Here is an 18,865-nt window from a genome sequence, read left to right as displayed (position 1 = left end):
AATCCCTCACACACCAAACAGGGGCCACAATATCAAATTAATGGATTACTTATTACTTATTACTGTTTATTACATCACCAGTTAAAGAAAGAAGATGGAAATTAGTGAAAGAGCTCTCACTCTTGCAGGCGTTGGTGTTGCGTCCCTCCGCCGGACGCCACGGCAGGTCGTGGTAGAAGTCCTGACACGCCTCGCAGTTCAGGCCTTTGGTGTTGTGGTTGCACATGCAGTGACCGTGAACCTGAAAACACACGTCTCTGTTCAATCTGCTCTGAGCATGTTTCACACCTGTTTTTTTTTGTTGTTGTTTTGTTTGTTTTCTTTTTGCCTGCTGGAAGGTGGGGGCGGAGCCTCAGTATACGGGTTAAGGTTAGGGTTTGATCAATCGGTTTTTACCACTAACTGATCAAAATATTATTAAAAATATAAATAAAAAAGGACATACATAGGGCATAAAATCTGTGAAGAATGTGAACAAGGAAAACAAACTTTTTGTTTATTTTGTCTGCAGAGATGAGCAGGAAGTGCTTATCGGCTGGGTGTCGCCATGGAAACAAGCTGATCTCAGAAGTGCTCCTAGATTACATGCAGCTGACCCTCGACCTCCTTTGGGCAAAAATGTTTTTAACAGAAGGAAACCGGACGGGACTGAAACCCACCAAACTGCAGCACTGTTGCTAGGCAACACAATAATGAACACTACAAACTGAAGGAAACCCTAATCCTAACCCTATTCCTAACCCTAATCCTAAACTATGCCATACCAAAGGTACCTAAACAATATTTTAACAAAACAAACAAAAAAAAGAGATACAGAAATAGTACATTTACAGCAAGACAAGACATGAACTCACAATATAAAATATTCATTTCAGGCTTTTGCAGTAAAAACTGGAAACTACTTCATTCTGCATTCTCTTACTGCTCAGGAGTTGAATTTTGAAAGCACGATAATACTGCGGATAATACTGCGGATACTACTGCGGATACTACTGCGGATAATACTGCAGATACTCCTACAGATAATACTGCGGATAATGCTGCAGATACTACTGCCATGAAAATTTCAAGTTAACATAAAAAAAACAGAGTTAGGGTGACATGAAGAGTGTGAAGTGTTAGAGCCTGTTTTAAGTTACTGAGTAAAGCACGGGTTAAGCTTTACACACACACACACACACACACACACACGCAAACACACATACACACGCACACACACACACACGGTGCAGCCAACAGAAGCAGCTGGAAAGTTTCCAGAGTTTACAGGAAGTGTGGGAGGCGGCTCACCATCCCGTCCACGGCGGCGCCCGCCCCCTGGATGGGCGCGCACTCGGAGGCGTGGCCGTAGCAGAAGCAGTTCCCCCGCACCACCATGTCGTACACGGCGTAGTAATACTTCTCCTTGATCTCCATCCTGGAGTCCAGCAGGTTGTCGCCCAGCGTGTGGAGCTTGGTGAACTTCACCCGCAGGTTGGTGATCTTCAGCAGGTCTGCACACACACACACACACACACACACACACACACACAGCATCAGGCTGACTGATCAGCTGATCGTGTGGACAGCAGATCTACAGTTCAATCTCATTTGCATATTTTGCTCGACCGTCTCGTCGTGGTTCTGCTGTGTAGCCGGAATCTCAAACCGTTTTCACATTTCTTGGTTTGTTCATGAAATATTGAAGATCTCACACTAATGTCCTTATGGTTGGTTAGGGTTAGGGATGGGTTGGTTAGGGTTAGGGTTAAGGATGGGTTGGTTAGGGTTAGGGTTAGGGATGGGTTGGTTAGGGTTAGGGTTAGTTAGGGTTAGGGATGGGTTGGTTAGGGCTAGGGTTAAGGATGGGTTGGTTAGGGTTAGGGTTAGGGATGGGTTGGTTAGGGTTAGGGTTAGTTAGGGTTAGGGATGGGTTGGTTAGGGCTAGGGTTAAGGATGGGTTGGTTAGGGTTAGGGTTAGGGATGGGTTGGTTAGGGTTAGGGTTAAGGATGGGTTGGTTAGGGTTAGGGTTAGGGTTAGGGATGGTTAGGGTTAGGGTTAAGGATGGGTTGGTTAGGGTTAGGGTTAGGGATGGGTTGGTTAGGGTTAGGGTTGGTTAGGGTTAGGGATGGTTAGGTTAGGGTTAGGGTTAGGGATGGGTTGGTTAGGGTTAGCGTTCACATGGGTGGCCATGTTGGTTCCATGTTTCTACGGTGGCTCAGTCAGGACAAACCAAACCACAGCTTTTCTCTTGTGAGTGGCTGATGGAAGTGGGAGGAGCTAATGCGCGGGCTGGTATTGAACTGTTGAATTATCCACCAAAGAAGAAGAGCAGGCAGCTTTGCTTGTGGTTGTGTTCTGGTGGATCAGACCTTCACACATGAAGAGCAGGAGAATGTCAAACTGACGTAGACAGTTAAATATGTAAATATGTAATAGAGTAAATATGGCTGCAGCTTTTATTCAGTGGCCAAGTTTTCATGTTTTCTCCTCAACAGGAAATGAGAAATAATAGTTCCTTTCTGTTTTCAGTGGTTGTTGTTGTTGTTGTGTAGGATTTTTATATATTTTTTATATATTACAGGGACTGCATCATATCTCCGAGCGACATCAACAGGGTTTCGTTTCGTTTCGTTCTGACGGCCGATCCAAACAAAGTGTTTTTATGTTTTTATGTGTTGATTCCAGGAGGAAAACAGGCAGCCTGACCAGCGGAGATTCCAGGTTCAGGACACACACACACACACACAGCAGGATGTGTGTGTTTGTGATTAAATGGCTGAGTGTGTGTGTGTGTGTGTGTGTGGGTGTGTGTGTTTTCTCTGGTGACTCTATAACTGCTGCGCTCTGAAGGACCTGCTCGCTCATGTGATGATGTCATGATTCAGCTGAGGAAACAGACATGATATTAACACACAGGTTTTTACTTAAAGTCACAGCGACTTACTTTGGATTCTGGGGCTGTAGGGATCGTGGATCCGGAATGCCGGGTCCAAAACTCTAAAGATGACCTGCAAACACAAATTATACCTCAAGTATAAATCCACTCAAAATTCACCTTTTATTAGTTTCACTGATTTAAAATGGAAGAGTTCTGCCAATAAATAAATAAATAAAAACAATTCATTTTGGAGAAGAAAAAAATAATATAATAAATTTCAGTCTCATCATTATCATTTGGTCAACCAAAATCTTAGCTGACCAAATGATAATGATTTTATTAATATGTCTGATTTTATTAATATGTATTTTATTGTGTTTTATGTCATTTATTTCTTGTAGCTGTTATCTTTTACAGTTCTATTGTTGTTTCTTCATTTTATTCTGTGGATATGACTGTTCTGAAACGTGCAAATCAACTAGTTAATTATTGTTGTTATCATAATTATTATTAGTAGTAATAAATATACTTAATAAGTTACCCAGTATCCCAGAAAAAGAAAGTTATTTTCATTTGTATCAAATGAGGATGATGATGATGATGATGATGAAGTGGAAATCTCGTACCTCTCCCTCAGACGACGGCTCGATGTCGGAGTAGCGCGAGTCACAAATGACATCATCGACCTTCTTCATGGGCCCCTGGGAGACGGACGGGAACGACGCCTCGCAGTCGTAGGCGAAGTAACGATAAACCTGCCACGTCTTCCCAAAGTCAGCTGATCGCTCGATCACCATGGCGGCCGGCCGGAAGGTCTGCGGCGATGAGAGGAAACACCTTACAACCCAAAAACCACAAAGCCTGCAGTCCACATGTGTTCTTGTGGCCTGTTGTAAAATGGTGTGTGTGTGCAGACTGGGGCCTAAACAGTCTTGGAGCTGCATCAGTTGGCTTTGACTGGAAAGCTGAGACTCTTGTGGATTCAATGAGCCACATTTGATTCCTGTGTGATGATGTTGGCCCCCATAGCAGCCATTTCACTGCAGGCAGAGACTTTTGTCAAACTGGACGTCGCTGGAGAAAATGACCTCTAGTGACCTCTAGGAGAATCACAGCCTCATCAGACTTTACAGACACAAACTAGAGAGCGAGGCCGTTCAGAGGAGCTCTGCTGCTCCAGCTGGACTGACAGTGAGGGCCACTTTCTGACACATTTACACAACACAACCTCAACATCCAGTCAGGAAAAATGCAGTTCTTACAGATAAAAATCTCCAAATGTTGAACATTTTTGACTCCAAATCAAAGCCTGAATTTTTCTGTGGTGTTCCTCAGGGTCTTGGTGTCCTCATGTGATGTTTTAGAGGGATTTTTGAGCATTTTTATTAATTCTCTGTGGTCAAAAGTCATAAATTTTTGCAGTAATTTTTTATAACAAATGGTATCAACATGAAAATTATTGTTATGACACATGAATGAACACAGGAATCCATCATAATGTTCTCACCCTGATATACTCCTAATAAAAAAAATGCAATGTTTGTTCCAGATTTATAACAGACACAGAGCTGAGATTAATCAGATTAATCTTCCCACCGAGAAGAAAAAACATTTTTACTGTCGACTCAACAGAAAGAAAAACAATGACAGCAGAGAGAGAGACAGAGAGAGACAGAGAGAGAGAGAGAGAGAGAGAGACCTCCCACAGAGCTAATCCCCCCCACACACACTCTCACACTTCCTCACACACACACACACACACACACACACACACACACACACTCTCACACACACACACACACACACACACTCTCACACACACACACACACACACAGCTCTCAGGCCCCAGCTGCTCACCTTGAAGGTCATGATGAGGTGTGTGAAGTGGAACTCGGCCTCCAGGTTGAGCTGGACGGTGACGTTCTCCACACCTGCAGAGAGAACGGCTCTCCGGTCACATCAGAACACACCAAGAACACCTTTCTACTGCCTGGGTGTGTGTGTGTGTGTGTTCACTTCCGGCTTGTTGGGATTACAGGGATTAAAAACAAAAACTATAAGAGCCTACGGAGCTGCTCCCTGATTCATGAATCAAAAATGATCCATTTTAGATTCTTTTACATTTTTAATCTGAATCACATCAATGATTTTCCTAAAAATTTATTTTATAAAACATAAAATGTAAATGTCATGATTCAGCGTTTAAGGAGGAGTAGGTCAGACCTGTGAGCCTTCAGGTACGGGACGTCCCGCCACCTGCGGCCCTGACCCTGCTTCAGTTTTTACACATAATCTGAATGAATTAGATCACCTCCAAATAGTTTAGATAATCTCTGAATGGATAATTTGTAAATGTTTTAGATAATTTCTGAATAATTAATTCATCTCTGAATGGTTTAATGTGTGACTGAAATGTTTACCAGTAACTTGGTTCTTCTGTTGTCATTAAAAAGTTGCAGACCTTTTTACTTTTTTAAGTTTTTTTTTTTTTGCATGTTGCTCTAATCCAAACCCGAACCCGACCCTGAACCCTAACCCAGCTGGCTCTGGGAGCTTCCAGCTGGTTTCAGTTCCTCTTCTGTGATTTAAATGAATTTTACCTCCTGCTCTGCATTTAAAGCTGCAGGATGTTTTGATTCTGTTTTTCGTGTTTCTCTCATGATGGAAATCTGATTTTCTGAGATGCTCTCGGTCAGGAGGCCGCTCTGATTGGCCAGCAGGAAAAAGTCTGAATTAATTTTATGGGTGAAACTTCAAAACGTCTTCCCAGTTTTCAGGAGTTAAAGTCTGATGAAGCTTGTCTGGATCACAACCTTCCATCTAAATTTCTGCTGTGATCACTTTTCTTTCTCTCTCATGCACATCATCATTTTCTCTCTCTGCTTCTTTTATTGCTTTTCTTTCAGATGAATCCCAGCCTGACTCTTTTGTCTTTTCTTATTGAAAAGTTGTTTTTTTCCGGCTCCACAGAGAAACCCTCCTGGTTAATGACAGACTGCTAACTGTCGCTCCTGTAATTCAGTTTGTCAGAAAGTTTCTCTGAAGCTCCTCCCCCTCTGCTGGAGGGGGAGGAGCCTGGAGGCGTGACCTCCAGGTGAACTCACCGTTCTCCGACTGCCACCAGGTCTTCAGGCGGTTTGGGGCGAAGGTGGTGACGACGTTCTCGATGCGGTGGCTGTCGGTGCGCTCGCTCCGCTCGTCGTACGGCGCCGCCGAGTCGCACACGAAGCATTTCTTCTCCTCCTGGAGGTGAAGGTCACACACATTCCTCACATTCCAGCCCCAAACTTCCTGCTCCAAACTTTGAACAGTGTGTGTGTGTGTGTGTGTGTGTGTGCGTGTGCGTGTTTATTTATGTGTATTTCAGATCTGAAACATCTGGATTGTTCCTCTTGGAATCTTCAGTGTCTTCATGCCTCTAGACCCCACACACATGGTGTGTGTTAGGAGCTACACACACACACGGTGTGTGTTAGAAGCTACACACACACACTGTGTGTTAGGAGCCACACACACGCGGTGTGTGTTAGGATCACAGCCTTTTGTTGAGTGTTTTGTGCTGATTGGATGTAAACAGGCCGCGGCTTCACGCTGATGTGTTTCAGTGTTTAATCTCAGCGGGAGGTGAGGGTCCGGGGTTAGCGGGTGTGAGCCCGAGTCAACAGTCTGTCTGATAAAAACTCTTTGAAGCGCTCTCTCTGTGTGTGTGTGTGTGTGTGTGTGTGTGTGTGTGGACCCCCTGTGTCTCTGCAGGGACAGTTGGCCCACATGCAGACGATCGGGGGGGTTTGTGACTCAGGAAGTCGTCTAGACATTCTGAGCGCGCTCACTCCTACAACTGTGTGTGTGTGTGTGTGGAACCCCCCCCCGCACACACACACACACACACACACACACACACACACACAAAAGCTCCACAGGAGTCAGATCCCAAAAAGCTCACAGCAAGAAATAAATGAGGTCATTTCTTGTTAAAAGTCGTTTCATTATGACTCAGCTTCTCATATTGAGATTTTTTTCAAATTAATTTTGTATTTTCTCTGTTCAGGGTTAGAGGGTTAGAGGGTTAGGGTTAGAGGGTTAGGGTTAGAGGGTTAGGGTTAGAGGGTTAGGGTTAGCGTTAGGGTTCGGGTTCTTGGACTCAGGAAACACGTGGAGCTCAGCTCGCTGAAGACTCTTTGATATAAACTGAATGATGTGATCTGATTGGATAAATGAAACCTCTCTGTGTTTCTGCTGTTAAAATAAAAACTTTCAAGAACTTCCTGTTTTCATGATGGAACAATAAAGATTTAGCTTTTGTTAAAGGTGCAGTCCAAAGAAACGCCCAGAATCTGAATGTTTTTCTATTTTGTCACCTGTCAATCAAACGGTGTGGGTGGGACTTGGAGCTCTTTGTGTGTTCATGTTCATGGAGGCTAACGGTGCTAATGCTAACCCACTTCTTCTTCTCTTTATTCCAAACAAAGTCACTTCCTGTGCAGCAGGAAGGAGCAACGCCAAGAATTTAAAACAAACTGGACCCTGGAACATCGACTTTACACTGAACTAGCCGAGCCGAGTTAGACCGAGCCGATCCGAGTTAGACCGAGCCGAGCCGAGTTAGACCGAGCCGAGCCGAGTTAGACCGAGCCGGGCCGGGCCGGGCCGGGCCGAGCTGAGTTAGACCGAGCCGGGCCGAGCCGAGTTAGACCGAGCCAGGCCAAGCCGAGTTAGACCGAGCCGGGCCGAGTTAGACCGAGCCAGGCCGAGCCGGGCCGAGTTAGACCGAGCCGGGCCGAAGCAGAGTTAGACCGAGCCGGGCCGGGCCGGTCTAACTCGGCGCTCTGTGAGCCTGGTGGCCGCCATGTTTACCTGCAGGTGGCTGACGATGCAGAAGGGCTCGGGTTGCTGCAGGCCGCAGGTGGAGGTGCTGGACAGCTGGTGGGCTCGGCCAATCAGAAGGTCTCCTGTGGCGGGGTAGCAGCTGCCCTCGGTGCAGACGTCGCTGAGCTCGGGCCGGTCCGCCTCCACCGGAGCTCCGCCCTCCTGGGCCGCCGTGAACACGCCCGCCGCTGCGCAACAGAAGAGCGGCAGGTTCAGCACATGAAGACGTGATTTGATTTGTGTTCTATTTTTCTTGGAGCGTCAGGAAACTGAGAGACTTCAGTGTGAGAGCGCCACCGTGTGGCGGCTGTGAACACCTGAGTCTGTTTCATGAGTTTCACCTCGACATCAGGAGCAGCTCCGCCTCAAACCTCTAACCCTGCAGGAGCTCAGAGCTCACCTGGGGAAAATCTAATTCATGAGTTAATCATCTTGTAATTATGACAAAGGTCTTCTGAGATTCTGAAAGTTGTTGAATCATTTCAGCTGGAAAAACTGATTTCTTTATCTACTTAAGCAAAAACAGGCAGAACTTTTTTCTCATGAAATGTTTTTCATTGAGTTTAAAGTCATGATGCTTTTCTTTCATTTAGTCAAACTTCTTTTACTTTGATTGCATTTTACTTTGTGGATTGTCTGTTGATCATATTGAGTCTCATATCGGGAAACACCATTAAAACCATTAAGACGCTGTTTCTCAGTGGATCGTCTCTTTAGCAGAAAAGCCACAGCAGCTCAGACTCACTCAGTCACAAGCAGCAAACACAACAAACAGAACAGAACAATCCTCGGCTCTGTTTCCTTACATGGATCGAACACGACGCTGAGCCGAGCCTCCGTCTGCCCTCACATCAAACTCAAACTCAAACTCAAACTCAACAAACTCAGAAAACTCAGAAAACTCAACAAACTTTCCAAAGCCGCTCGACAGAAACATCCTGCAGCAAATCAGACGAGTTGGAGGCAGGAAAAGTTTTATTTCCTCTGACAGAAGAAAAAAGATTCAGGACAAACTCATTTTTTGCACAAACTGGCAGCTTGGTCTTTCCAGACAAAAGTAAACTGACTGTAACTGTGATTTGTAAAGATCTGACCACACAGATTAAGCAGATTGAGCTCTGGCTCAGATTATCCAGACTGATCAAGCTGATCAAACTGATCAAACGATGGTATTGATGGAATGTGTGGACTCACCCAGCAGCGCTGCGAGCTGAACAACCAACATGTTTGTCTCCTGTTTCCTGAGAAGTGAGTCTGCAGCCCCCCGGACCCCTAAGCCTGCAGCCTGTGGCCCCGCCCCCGTGCCGTGGCCCCGCCTCCAACACACACAGCCTCCTGTCTCACCTTCCACAATAAAAGCCCCTGTACTGAAAGTAACTCAGGACACTGTGTACTATAAAGTTAGTAAATTTTCTACTGAAGTACATTTTAAGCCCCGCCAACAGAGCAGATCTGATTGGCTGGATCAGAAATTAAAACACTGCAGAAGAAGAATCGACCGTCTCTTATTATTTTCAAATTTCCAGTTTAAAAAAAATTGTGCTCTTTAGAAAAAGTTCAGTAACTTTGCATTTCAAATGAGCTCCTGTTACTTAAAGTACAGCTACAATTTACAGTACACACACACACACACACACACACACACACACATCCCAAAATGACTCATTACTGATTTTTAGGTTTTAAAGCCAGAAGCACTTCCACTTCTCTTCGCCCTGTAATTTAAACCAAGCTGTTCCTGTGTGTGTGTGTGTGTGTGTGTGTGTGTGTGTGTGTGTTAGCTGACATGTCCAAAATGAAAAAGTTAACGAAACAGCCTTTAATCTGCTCTCTGTGCCCTGAGGTGACTGGCTCTGCTCTGACCTTTGACTTCATGTTGAGGAAGTTCATTCAACTGGAGAAAATAATTAAAATGCCTGAGAGACTTTTTCTTTTTCTTTTTAATGTCATTGAGAAAACATGTGACCGTGCCACGTTATAGTGGTTTACATTTTTTTGGTTAGACTTTGTTTTCAGTTTTAGTATCCATGAGTTTTTAAAGCAGATTTGTGACTTTAGTTTACTTTTTTGTTTGTTTGTTTAGTTTTTGTGTATTTTTTCTATTAGAAGCTGCAGATGCCAAAAGAAGAACATTAAGCTCATGCTGCATAAAACTGCCACAACTCCAAATCTGGAAATAAATTCCACATCCATCCAAAATACCAGCTTACGTGAGAAATAAAATGACAAAAACTGAAGACGTTTCCTCGATGATATTAAGTTTCTTTTAGTTCGATTTGCAGACACAGAATACAGTTTCAGCCCATTTTTGTTTTCATAATTATTTTGCTAGTTTTCATAAATGATAAAAACCTGTTGTGTCTCCGCTCCGTCACTTGGAGCAGAATCACATCAGATAGAACAGATCTGCAGGTCAGACACAGCAGCTCGTTTGCAGAAAACTAGAATTTACAGTAAAGGTAATGGTGTGTGGGTTTGAATGAAGTGGCATGTGTGTGTGTGTGTGTGTGTGTGTGTGTCGTGTTCGGGCCCTGCAGGAGAGCAGAGGCTCGCTGAGGATTCCTTTGTGTCGACTCATTGTTCCCACAGGTGAGTAAAACACACCTGGGGGGAGGGGAGAGACCCCCCCCCCCCCCCCCCCCCCCCCCCCGCCCCTTAACCCCCCGAGGGTGCTGATTGAATCACTGCTGAGCCCCACCCCCCACCACTTCACCTGGAGACAGGAGGGGGAGGGTGTGTGTGTGTGTGCGTGCGCGCGCGCGCGCGTGTGTGTGTGTGTGTGTGTGTGTGTGTGTGTGTGTGTGTGTGTGTGTGCACGCGTGTGTGTAAAACGTGCTCAGATCTGTCGGCTTTTATTCTTTAAGGCTTCACATGTCGGAGCTCGCAGACAGAAAACCCCGAGGGAGGAGGAGCTGAACATTAACAGAGAGAGAGACAGAGAGAGAGAGAGAGAGAGAGAGAGACAGAGAGAGAGAGAGAGAGAGAGAGAGAGAGATTTGATTTTTAAAAGTAACTTTATTCTATCATTCTTACAGACCTATTTACAAAAAAATACATTATATCTTTCAGGACACAAACATCACATCAACTCCACAGAAAAAATGAGCTGGTTTTCTGTGACAGAGCACGTCACCATAACTCCAGGTCAGACTGAACTGATTCACATCTTTCATTTCCTTCTAACAGTTAAAATCAATCTTCATTCTAGCTTTTACCATCCCAGTAAACAGTAATTTTACATCAATATCTATTAAATCATCAATTTTTCTCTTCCTGCTTACATAAATGCCCATCTTTGCTTGTCCCAAGATAAAATTCATCAGTTGACATTTCTGTTTTACAGATTTTTTATACATGAAACCAAGAATGAACATCTGCTTGGAGAAAACCTCCCCTGCCTTTCTGAATAAAATCTCTAATAACATAAACAGTGGTACCAGACATACAGACATACACACACTCTGAGTAACAATGGAAAACATTTTTTTTTTTACAAGGGCAAAAAGGACATTTATCACTCACACCTTCGTTTATGACAGAGAGAAAAGCATTGACTGCTACTATCCTGTGTAAGACTCTCCACTGTAAGTCAGCTACCTTCTTTGTTAATGGAGGCTTGTATAAAGACCTCGCCAAGGTGTGTCAACCCAATTGTTAAGTTTACTCCTATTTAGACACTTAACCATCATTCTATACAGCGGTTTACCTTTTGCCTCTTCCAAGTTTAAACAAATATGACTGTTCCCATCAAAAACAGGACCTGCACAGTTTTCAAGACTAGGCCAAACACCTAAACAAGGGAAAGGATCATCAGTGTGAGGCACAACCAGACCATTACAGTAATCGTTCAACAGGAGGCATTCATGTCCAGTCAGACGGTGTTTCCAGTGTTCAAGCAGCTTGCTGGAGGCTAGATGCTAGAGCAGCTGCGTTGTCCAAATTAGTTCCAGCAATGTTCACCACAGACCCAAAGGTTAAAACCCCTGCTCTGGAGAAACTCTCCATAAGTGCTGAACCTGCCCAGCAGGGGGTGTCCAAATGTCCTCCATACACCACAGGCTCTTGCAGTAACCAGTGTAAAGAGTCATTTCTTGTTAATCTCTCCTTCACCAACATCTTCCACACTGTAAAAACTCCACGGTAAAAAGGCGGCACAGCCTGGAACTTCACAGTCTTTAAATCCATTAAAAACAGAGAATCGTGCAGACCCAGACCACTAAAACGCTGCAGCACTGTGTGGGCCAGGGGTCTCCACACCAAGTCTCTTGGGCCATACAGCAGTCTCTGTACAAACTGAAGGCAGAAAGCAGCACCTCTACTGGCCAGATGTATGAGTCCTTGCCCTGCTTCTTCCTTTGGAAGAAAAAGAAGAGCCTGGGGAATCCAATGCAGCTTATCCCAAAAGAAATCGACCAAAACAGCTTGAATTCGAGCCAGTAAGTTTGATGGAGGATCTACACAAGCTAACCTGTGCCATAATGAAGAGGACACTAAATTGTTAATTACAAGTGTCCTCACTCTGTAAGACATACTTGGTAGGAGCCATTTCCACTTTTTAAGTCGACCTTCAATCTTCTCCAAGGCATTCTCCCAGTTCTTTTCTAACACAGATTCTTCACCTAGAAACACTCCCAAGTACTTTAGCCCCCCTTTCTTCCAAGTCAGCCCCCTTGGTAGGACTAAATTATCTGGTGAGGTCTTTCCAACCATCACAGCTTCACTTTTGTTCCAATTTACCTTAGCAGAGGAGATTTTATTAAAAAGATTGACATTTTTCTCCAAAATACTGATATCTCTTTGTTTGTTCACCATGACCATAACATCATCTGCATATGCCGAAATTTTACAGCTGAAGCACACCCTGTAAAACACACACCTGAGAGTTCTCTTCTCAGTTTGTGGAGCAAAGGCTCGATGGCGAGGGAATACAACATCCCAGAAAGTGAGCATCCCTGCCGTACCCCCCTCTGTACATGAAAAGGCGCAGCCAGACCACCATTTATTTTCAGTATACTCGCAATAACACGGTACAATACTTGGATCTTGGCTATAAAACCTGGGCTGAACCCAAAAGCACTTAGCGTCTGCCACAGATACTGGTGTTCAACCCGGTCAAAAGCCTTTTCCTGGTCTATGGAAATAAGACCAGTGCACACACCCAATGAGCCAGAGATGTCCAAAACATGCCGAATTAAAGTGATATTATCACTTATTAACCTGCCAGGCACACAGTAAGTCTGGTCAACGTGAATGACCTTACTCATCACCTCCGTGAGTCTGAAGCCAAAGCTTTGGAGAGGATTTTGTAGTCCCCACACAGCAGAGATACCGGTCTCCAGTTCTTCAGATCTTGCAGATCTCCCTTTTTTTGGCAGCAAGGTGATAACCGCTCTCCTACTGCTCAGTGGAAGCTGTCCATTCCGCAAACTGTCACGAAACACCTCCAACAGGTCTTCACCAACCACTGCCCAAAAAGACTCAACAGGCAGTCCATCAATACCAGGTGCTTTTCCATTTTCCAATGGAGCAGCATGCAGTTCATGTAGTGACAGTTCATCATCCAAATCTGCATTGGCATCAGCATCCACTTGAGGCAGCCCAGCATAAAAAGAACCAGCCAACTCTGCATCCGCCACAAGTTCCTTTTAAAGAGTTCTTTGTAGAAACTAGTGGCATATCTCCGAATCTCAGGGGTATCCATTATTATGGATCCATCACCAGATCGCAAAGAATGGATTAACTTTCTTTCACCATTCTTTCGCTCCAAGCTGAAGAAAAACTGCGAAGGGGCATCCATCTGAGAGGCATTCATAAAACGTGAGCGAACCAGAGCTCCCTGTGCTGTAATGCCCAACAGGTTGGCTAAAGCAGCCTTTTTAGATTTAAGGGCTTCAATATGCCCTTGATTTCCTGTAGAATCCACAAGCCCTTGCAATTCTACTATCTCAATCTCTTGGTCTTGAAGAGACCCAGTAATGTGCTTGGTGACATTGCGAGTATACTGCTGACAAAATTGTCTAATCTTACTCTTTCCAACATCCCACCATTGCTGTATTGAAGAAAAGGTAGATTTACACTTCCTATGTGAAACCCATAAAAATTCAAAAACCTGCTTAAAAGATTTATCATGTAAAAGGCCAGTGTTAAAATGCCAATAAGCACTTTGTACTTTAACATTTTGGATGAAAAATGAACACTGCACAAGACAATGGTCAGAGAGACCAGTAGGAACAATCTGACATGCTTTAAATATACTGAAATGATACTTAAAACAATAAAAGCGATCAAGCCTGGCCAGTGACAAGAAATTATCCTTAGAGTGACTCCACGTGTACTGCCTGACATTTTCATTGAAACCCCTCCACACATCTTTTAACTCATGAGTTTCAATTAAACATTTAAGTCTGATAGACGATGCTGAGTGAGGCTCCAGATGATTTCTGTCTGCTCTTGCATCCTCTGTGCAGTTGAAATCTCCCCCCAAAAACAAAAAATCATGATTACAATTGCAAATGACATCACATAACACATTTAAAAAAAATCATCCTTTCAACACTCAACACAGAAGCATAAACATTTACAAACACCATATTTACATTTTCATGTTGAACTTAACCTTCAGTATATGTCCACACATTATTTCCTCTACCACAACAAACCCCTTGAAAACAGTATAGCCACTCCACCACTGTTAAACTGCTTATGGCTAAGATGGACCTCCCCTGGCCACTCCTTTTTCCATTCACCTTCATTTTCAACATTGCTGTGAGTTTCTTGTAAATAAATCACATCTAATTTTTTAATCTCTAACAATCTGAAAAGAGAAGCTCTTTTCAAATCACTTCTAGCACCATTAATATTCAGAGATCCTATTTTTAAGTCCCCCATAGAAAAGAAAAGACCCTTCCCAACAACAAAAACATACAAAACTAGTATGTAGAAAAATATATCTAGTTTAAACACCATTTCCATTTAGTTGAGCTTTGACTTTGTGCACAATTTTCTTGAGCCGAAAGATCTCAGTTTCACAGAAAGCATCCTCTCTCCTTCTTAGCTGTGCCACAGACGATACGAAACCTCTCAAATCAGGGAAGAAATTCTCAATCTCAACTCCCCTTTGCCCTTTAGTTTCCACCAGAAATCTCTTTATTTAGGGTAAACAATGGCTGCATCCTCCTGTGATGACGGCTCCCATTCACATTCATCATCAATGTCTGACAACTCATCCTGCACTTTCTTTGCCTTCACACCTTTCTGTTCTTTTTCTAAGATTTTCCTTTTGCTGGATTTGCTTTTTAGAACCATCTCATCCCACACACTTTCATCCATCAACACATCACTGACTACATCATCAACATTCTGACTGCAGTTTTCTTTATTTTTGTTGCCTTTCTTTTTCTCTAACTGCTTGTTTTTCCTTTGTTTCTCAGTGGTCTTGGTGTTTGTTTCATTCTCTCCTTTACTTCTACTCTCAGCTTTATCCTGTTCCTCATTTTGTTCACTGTCCTGCCTATCCGCCTCTGTTACTTGCGCTGTCTCTGCAGACTGCCGCTCAGCGAGCGACTCTGCTTCAGCCCGCAGGTTGTGGTGACGCACCTGCGGGAGATACCAGCTGCCCATAGCGCAACAGCTCTTTGGCCAACACTTCATTTTTTATAAACGGAGGTGCGTTTGAAATCATGATCTTTTTTGCAGGGGTTACCAGCGGGAGGATGGGGGTGAACATGTCACGAGTCACAACGCCGCTTTCAACAACCTTTTCAACTTTGGCCATATCATCCAGAAAAATGACAATAGCGCTGTTCATACGAGAAGCAGATTTGATGCTCTCAAACCCCACAGCCTCTCCAACAGCATAACTGGCCTCCACTGAACAGCCGACAAGAGGTAGAATTTTAACCACATGTCGGCGTGTCAGTTTCTCCAGCTCCGCACAGCCACTGACAACGGGCATCATGCCCGGCTGCCAGCCCCACCACCAAACTCAACCAAACTCAACCACCACCTACTAATAAACAACAAAACATAAACACACACAAAATCTCAAAACTAACAGAAAAAAAAACAAAGATAGAAACTCACTCACTCCGAAAAACCCACACTCACTCCATGCTCACACATGCGCTCAGAGAGAGAGAGACAGACAGACAGAGAGACAGAAAGAGAGAGACAGAAAGAGAGAGTGTGTGTGTGCGTGTGTGTGTGCGTGTGTGTTGGGGGTTAGAGGTGTGTGTGAGTGTGTGTGTGTTGGGGGTTAGAGGTGTGTGTGTGCGTGTGTTTGGAGTTAGAGGTGTGTGTGTGTGTGTGTGTGTGTCGGGGGTTAGTGGTGTGTGTGTTTGTGTGTGTGTGTGTGTGTGTGTGTGTCGGGGGTTAGAGGTGTGTGTGTGTGTGTGTGTGTGTGTGTGTGTCGGGGGTTAGTGGTGTGTGTGTGTGTGTGTGTGTGTCGGGGGTTAGAGGTGTGTGTGTGTGTGTGTGTGTATGAATGAATGAGTCATTTATTTTTTGAAGATGTAGATCACACAAGCTCAATCATCAAAGACATGGGCTGGAAAATAGGAAAAAAACAACAAAAAAAAAATGTCTACAAGTTCAAAAAAAGGAGTAGGAGGAAGCTAAAGCTTATTATATCCTACCCCATTGTAACGTCATACATTTTCACGGTCAGTGTACAACTCATAATATATTTCCCAAACATGTAACATCGTCAGTCCCTCTTGAACTACATCAATACCTTGACAGAAATTCAAGAAAATGCATAGTTCTGGAGATATAGCAGATAAGGAAATGTACAAATAAATAACAAATAATATGCTGCTCTTCACCTAATTTCTATACTTCTCTAAAGTATAGATTTTAAAGTGCTTTTTGAACTGAGTGAAGTGTAAGCATTCTTTTATATATTCAGGTAAACCGTTCCACAAACTCACCCCACTGACAGAGATACACATGCTTTTAAGCGTGGTGCGTGCTCGTGGTTGTATTAAATTTCCTCTCCTCCTTAAATTATATCCAGTTTCTCTCTCTCTGAACCATCTTTGAACATTTTTTGGAAGTAGTTTGTTCTTGGCTTTATATATAATTTGTGTGGTTTTGAAGTCCACTAGGTCCATAAATTTCAATGTTTGCAATTTTAAGAATAAATCATTTGTGTGTTCATAATAGCCAGAATTATTAATTATTCTTATTGCTTTTTTCTGCAGTGTGCATATTGTCTTAAGGGTGCTTTTGTAGGTGTTACCCCACACTTCCACACAATATAACAAATAGGAAAGAAATAAAGTACAGTAAAGGGTGTATAATGTTTTCTGGTTGAGTACATGTCTAACTTTGCATAAAATTCCAACACTTTTAGCTAGTTTAGACCGTACATGTTTAATTTGAGGCTTCCAGCTGAGGTTGTGGTCTATTACTACACCCAAGAAGGAGTTTTTATTAACTCTTTCTAATTTTATGCCGTCAATCATTAAGTCAATAACTAAATTGGCTGGAACCTTGCGTTTGCCAAACACCATAAATTTAGTTTTTTTTAATGTTGAGGGATAGTTTATTCAAATCAAACCATGTTTTCAGCTTGTCTAGCTCAGCAGAGACAACCTTTAACAATTGTTGAAGATTCCCTCCTTCACAGAATACATTAGTGTACATTAGTGTACATCATAACATCCACACACACGCCCATGCATACGCTCATACGATCATACTCACTCAGCGATGAATACCCACGTACACACATCTTGACATCCACACACACACACACACCCATGCACACACTCATACGATCATACACACTCAGAGTAGAATACATACATATACACAGACTATCTTCCACACCCACACCCATACAATCGTACACACTCAAGGGATACCCACACAGCGTAACATCCCCACATCCGGACATACAGTCACACAGACACGCAACGTATCCAAGCACACGTGGTTCAAAAAATGTTGATGAAAAAGTGAAAATGTACATCAAAAGTGTGTCCAGTGCAAAAAAGAAGAGATTAGGGGGGAAATCGGCAAAATAATTCGATAAATTAAAAAAAAAAAAAACAGTCCAGCATGAGTCCAATTAGTAAAAAATGAGTCCCGTACAAAAGAGAAGAGACTGGAGGGGAAATTGGCAAAATAATATGTTAAAAAAATCAGTCCAGCATGAGTCCATGGAGGTTGTGAAAAGTGTTGTGAGAGAAGGTCATGTTTCGGCGTGAGCCGGAGAAAAATGAGAGACAGGCCTACGAAGAGACATACCTTGATCCAGATAGGCCTACTCACCACCACATCAGGCTCTTTAATTTCTGGAGGTGTTTGCTTCATCCAGAAGGCCATTTTGGAGATTCTCCATAACAATATCCGGAGGCAGAAAGTAGCAAAAAGGCAGCTTAGAGCAGCCATGAAGCTCCAGGCGGTGGGTTTTGGTCGACTATGCAGCTCCATATTTCTCCAGGTCTTTGAGGTCCTGAATAAGCAGGGCCTTCCCCTCTTCATCAGCTGTAGCGGTCGTTCGAATCCAAACTTTGCAGTCCCGTGTCCATGTTGCTTGGATTTTCTTCTGTTTCTTCAGATCCCTGGCACGTTTGGCTATTTCAGCGTTTCTTTTCGTTAAATGTTTGTTTATGTAGACCTTTTCCTTGGCGTCTTTCAGCTTCTTTCCTTGTCTCAGGAGTTCTACCTTGTGTCTGCGGTTCACAAATCTCAGAATGATGTTACGTTCCTTTTGGTCATAGCGTTTCGGGAGAGTGTGGCAGGCGGCGATATCTTCCTTGTTAATAGTGATATCGTGGTTTTGAAAAAATAGGATAACCTGTTCCTCCAGTGTTTGTTGTTCCGCATCAGTCAGATCATCCTCCCTGCTCTTCCCTCGGATGGCATTCGCATAGGTGTAATGCCTAGTTTTCAATCCAGAAATTATTACATCTTCTTTACGAGTATATTGCTCGAGTTCGTCCACTCTATGCTCGAGTGCGATGATTTTCTCGTCTTTCTGTTGGAGCAGTAGTTCTAACCTTTTCACGTTTTCGACCAGTTCACTTATTTTGCTCACGTCTGACGCCATTCCATCAATTTTTACTGTCAGAGTTGTCAAGGTATTCTTCATCTCGTCCATCTTTACACTTTAGTTTGAAATATTCACCGA

The 18,865-nt window shown here is 43.5% G+C and overlaps 1 protein-coding gene across 1 annotated transcript in view; it reads right to left on the bottom strand.

Moving 5' to 3' along the window:
• lamb1a (laminin, beta 1a) overlaps nt 1–8,954 on the bottom strand; it is a 42,330-nt gene extending 33,376 nt beyond the window's left edge. Inside the window, exons 1-8 of the mRNA XM_030053663.1 lie at nt 8,923–8,954; nt 7,717–7,916; nt 5,967–6,105; nt 4,720–4,793; nt 3,488–3,676; nt 2,928–2,991; nt 1,291–1,493; nt 121–241 (exon numbers count right to left, since the gene is read on the bottom strand). Of these exons, the coding sequence (XP_029909523.1) occupies nt 121–241; nt 1,291–1,493; nt 2,928–2,991; nt 3,488–3,676; nt 4,720–4,793; nt 5,967–6,105; nt 7,717–7,916; nt 8,923–8,953 (1,021 nt within the window). The 5' untranslated portion in view covers nt 8,954. The remainder of the gene's footprint in view (nt 1–120; nt 242–1,290; nt 1,494–2,927; nt 2,992–3,487; nt 3,677–4,719; nt 4,794–5,966; nt 6,106–7,716; nt 7,917–8,922) is intronic.
• Between the last annotated feature and the right edge of the window lie 9,911 nt (nt 8,955–18,865).

This window comes from Myripristis murdjan, chromosome 6, assembly GCF_902150065.1.
Source record: "Myripristis murdjan chromosome 6, fMyrMur1.1, whole genome shotgun sequence".
In the NCBI taxonomy this organism is placed as follows: domain Eukaryota; kingdom Metazoa; phylum Chordata; class Actinopteri; order Holocentriformes; family Holocentridae; genus Myripristis; species Myripristis murdjan.
Note: the sequence above shows the minus strand (reverse complement) of the source record. Positions and strands in the feature narration are given on the sequence as shown.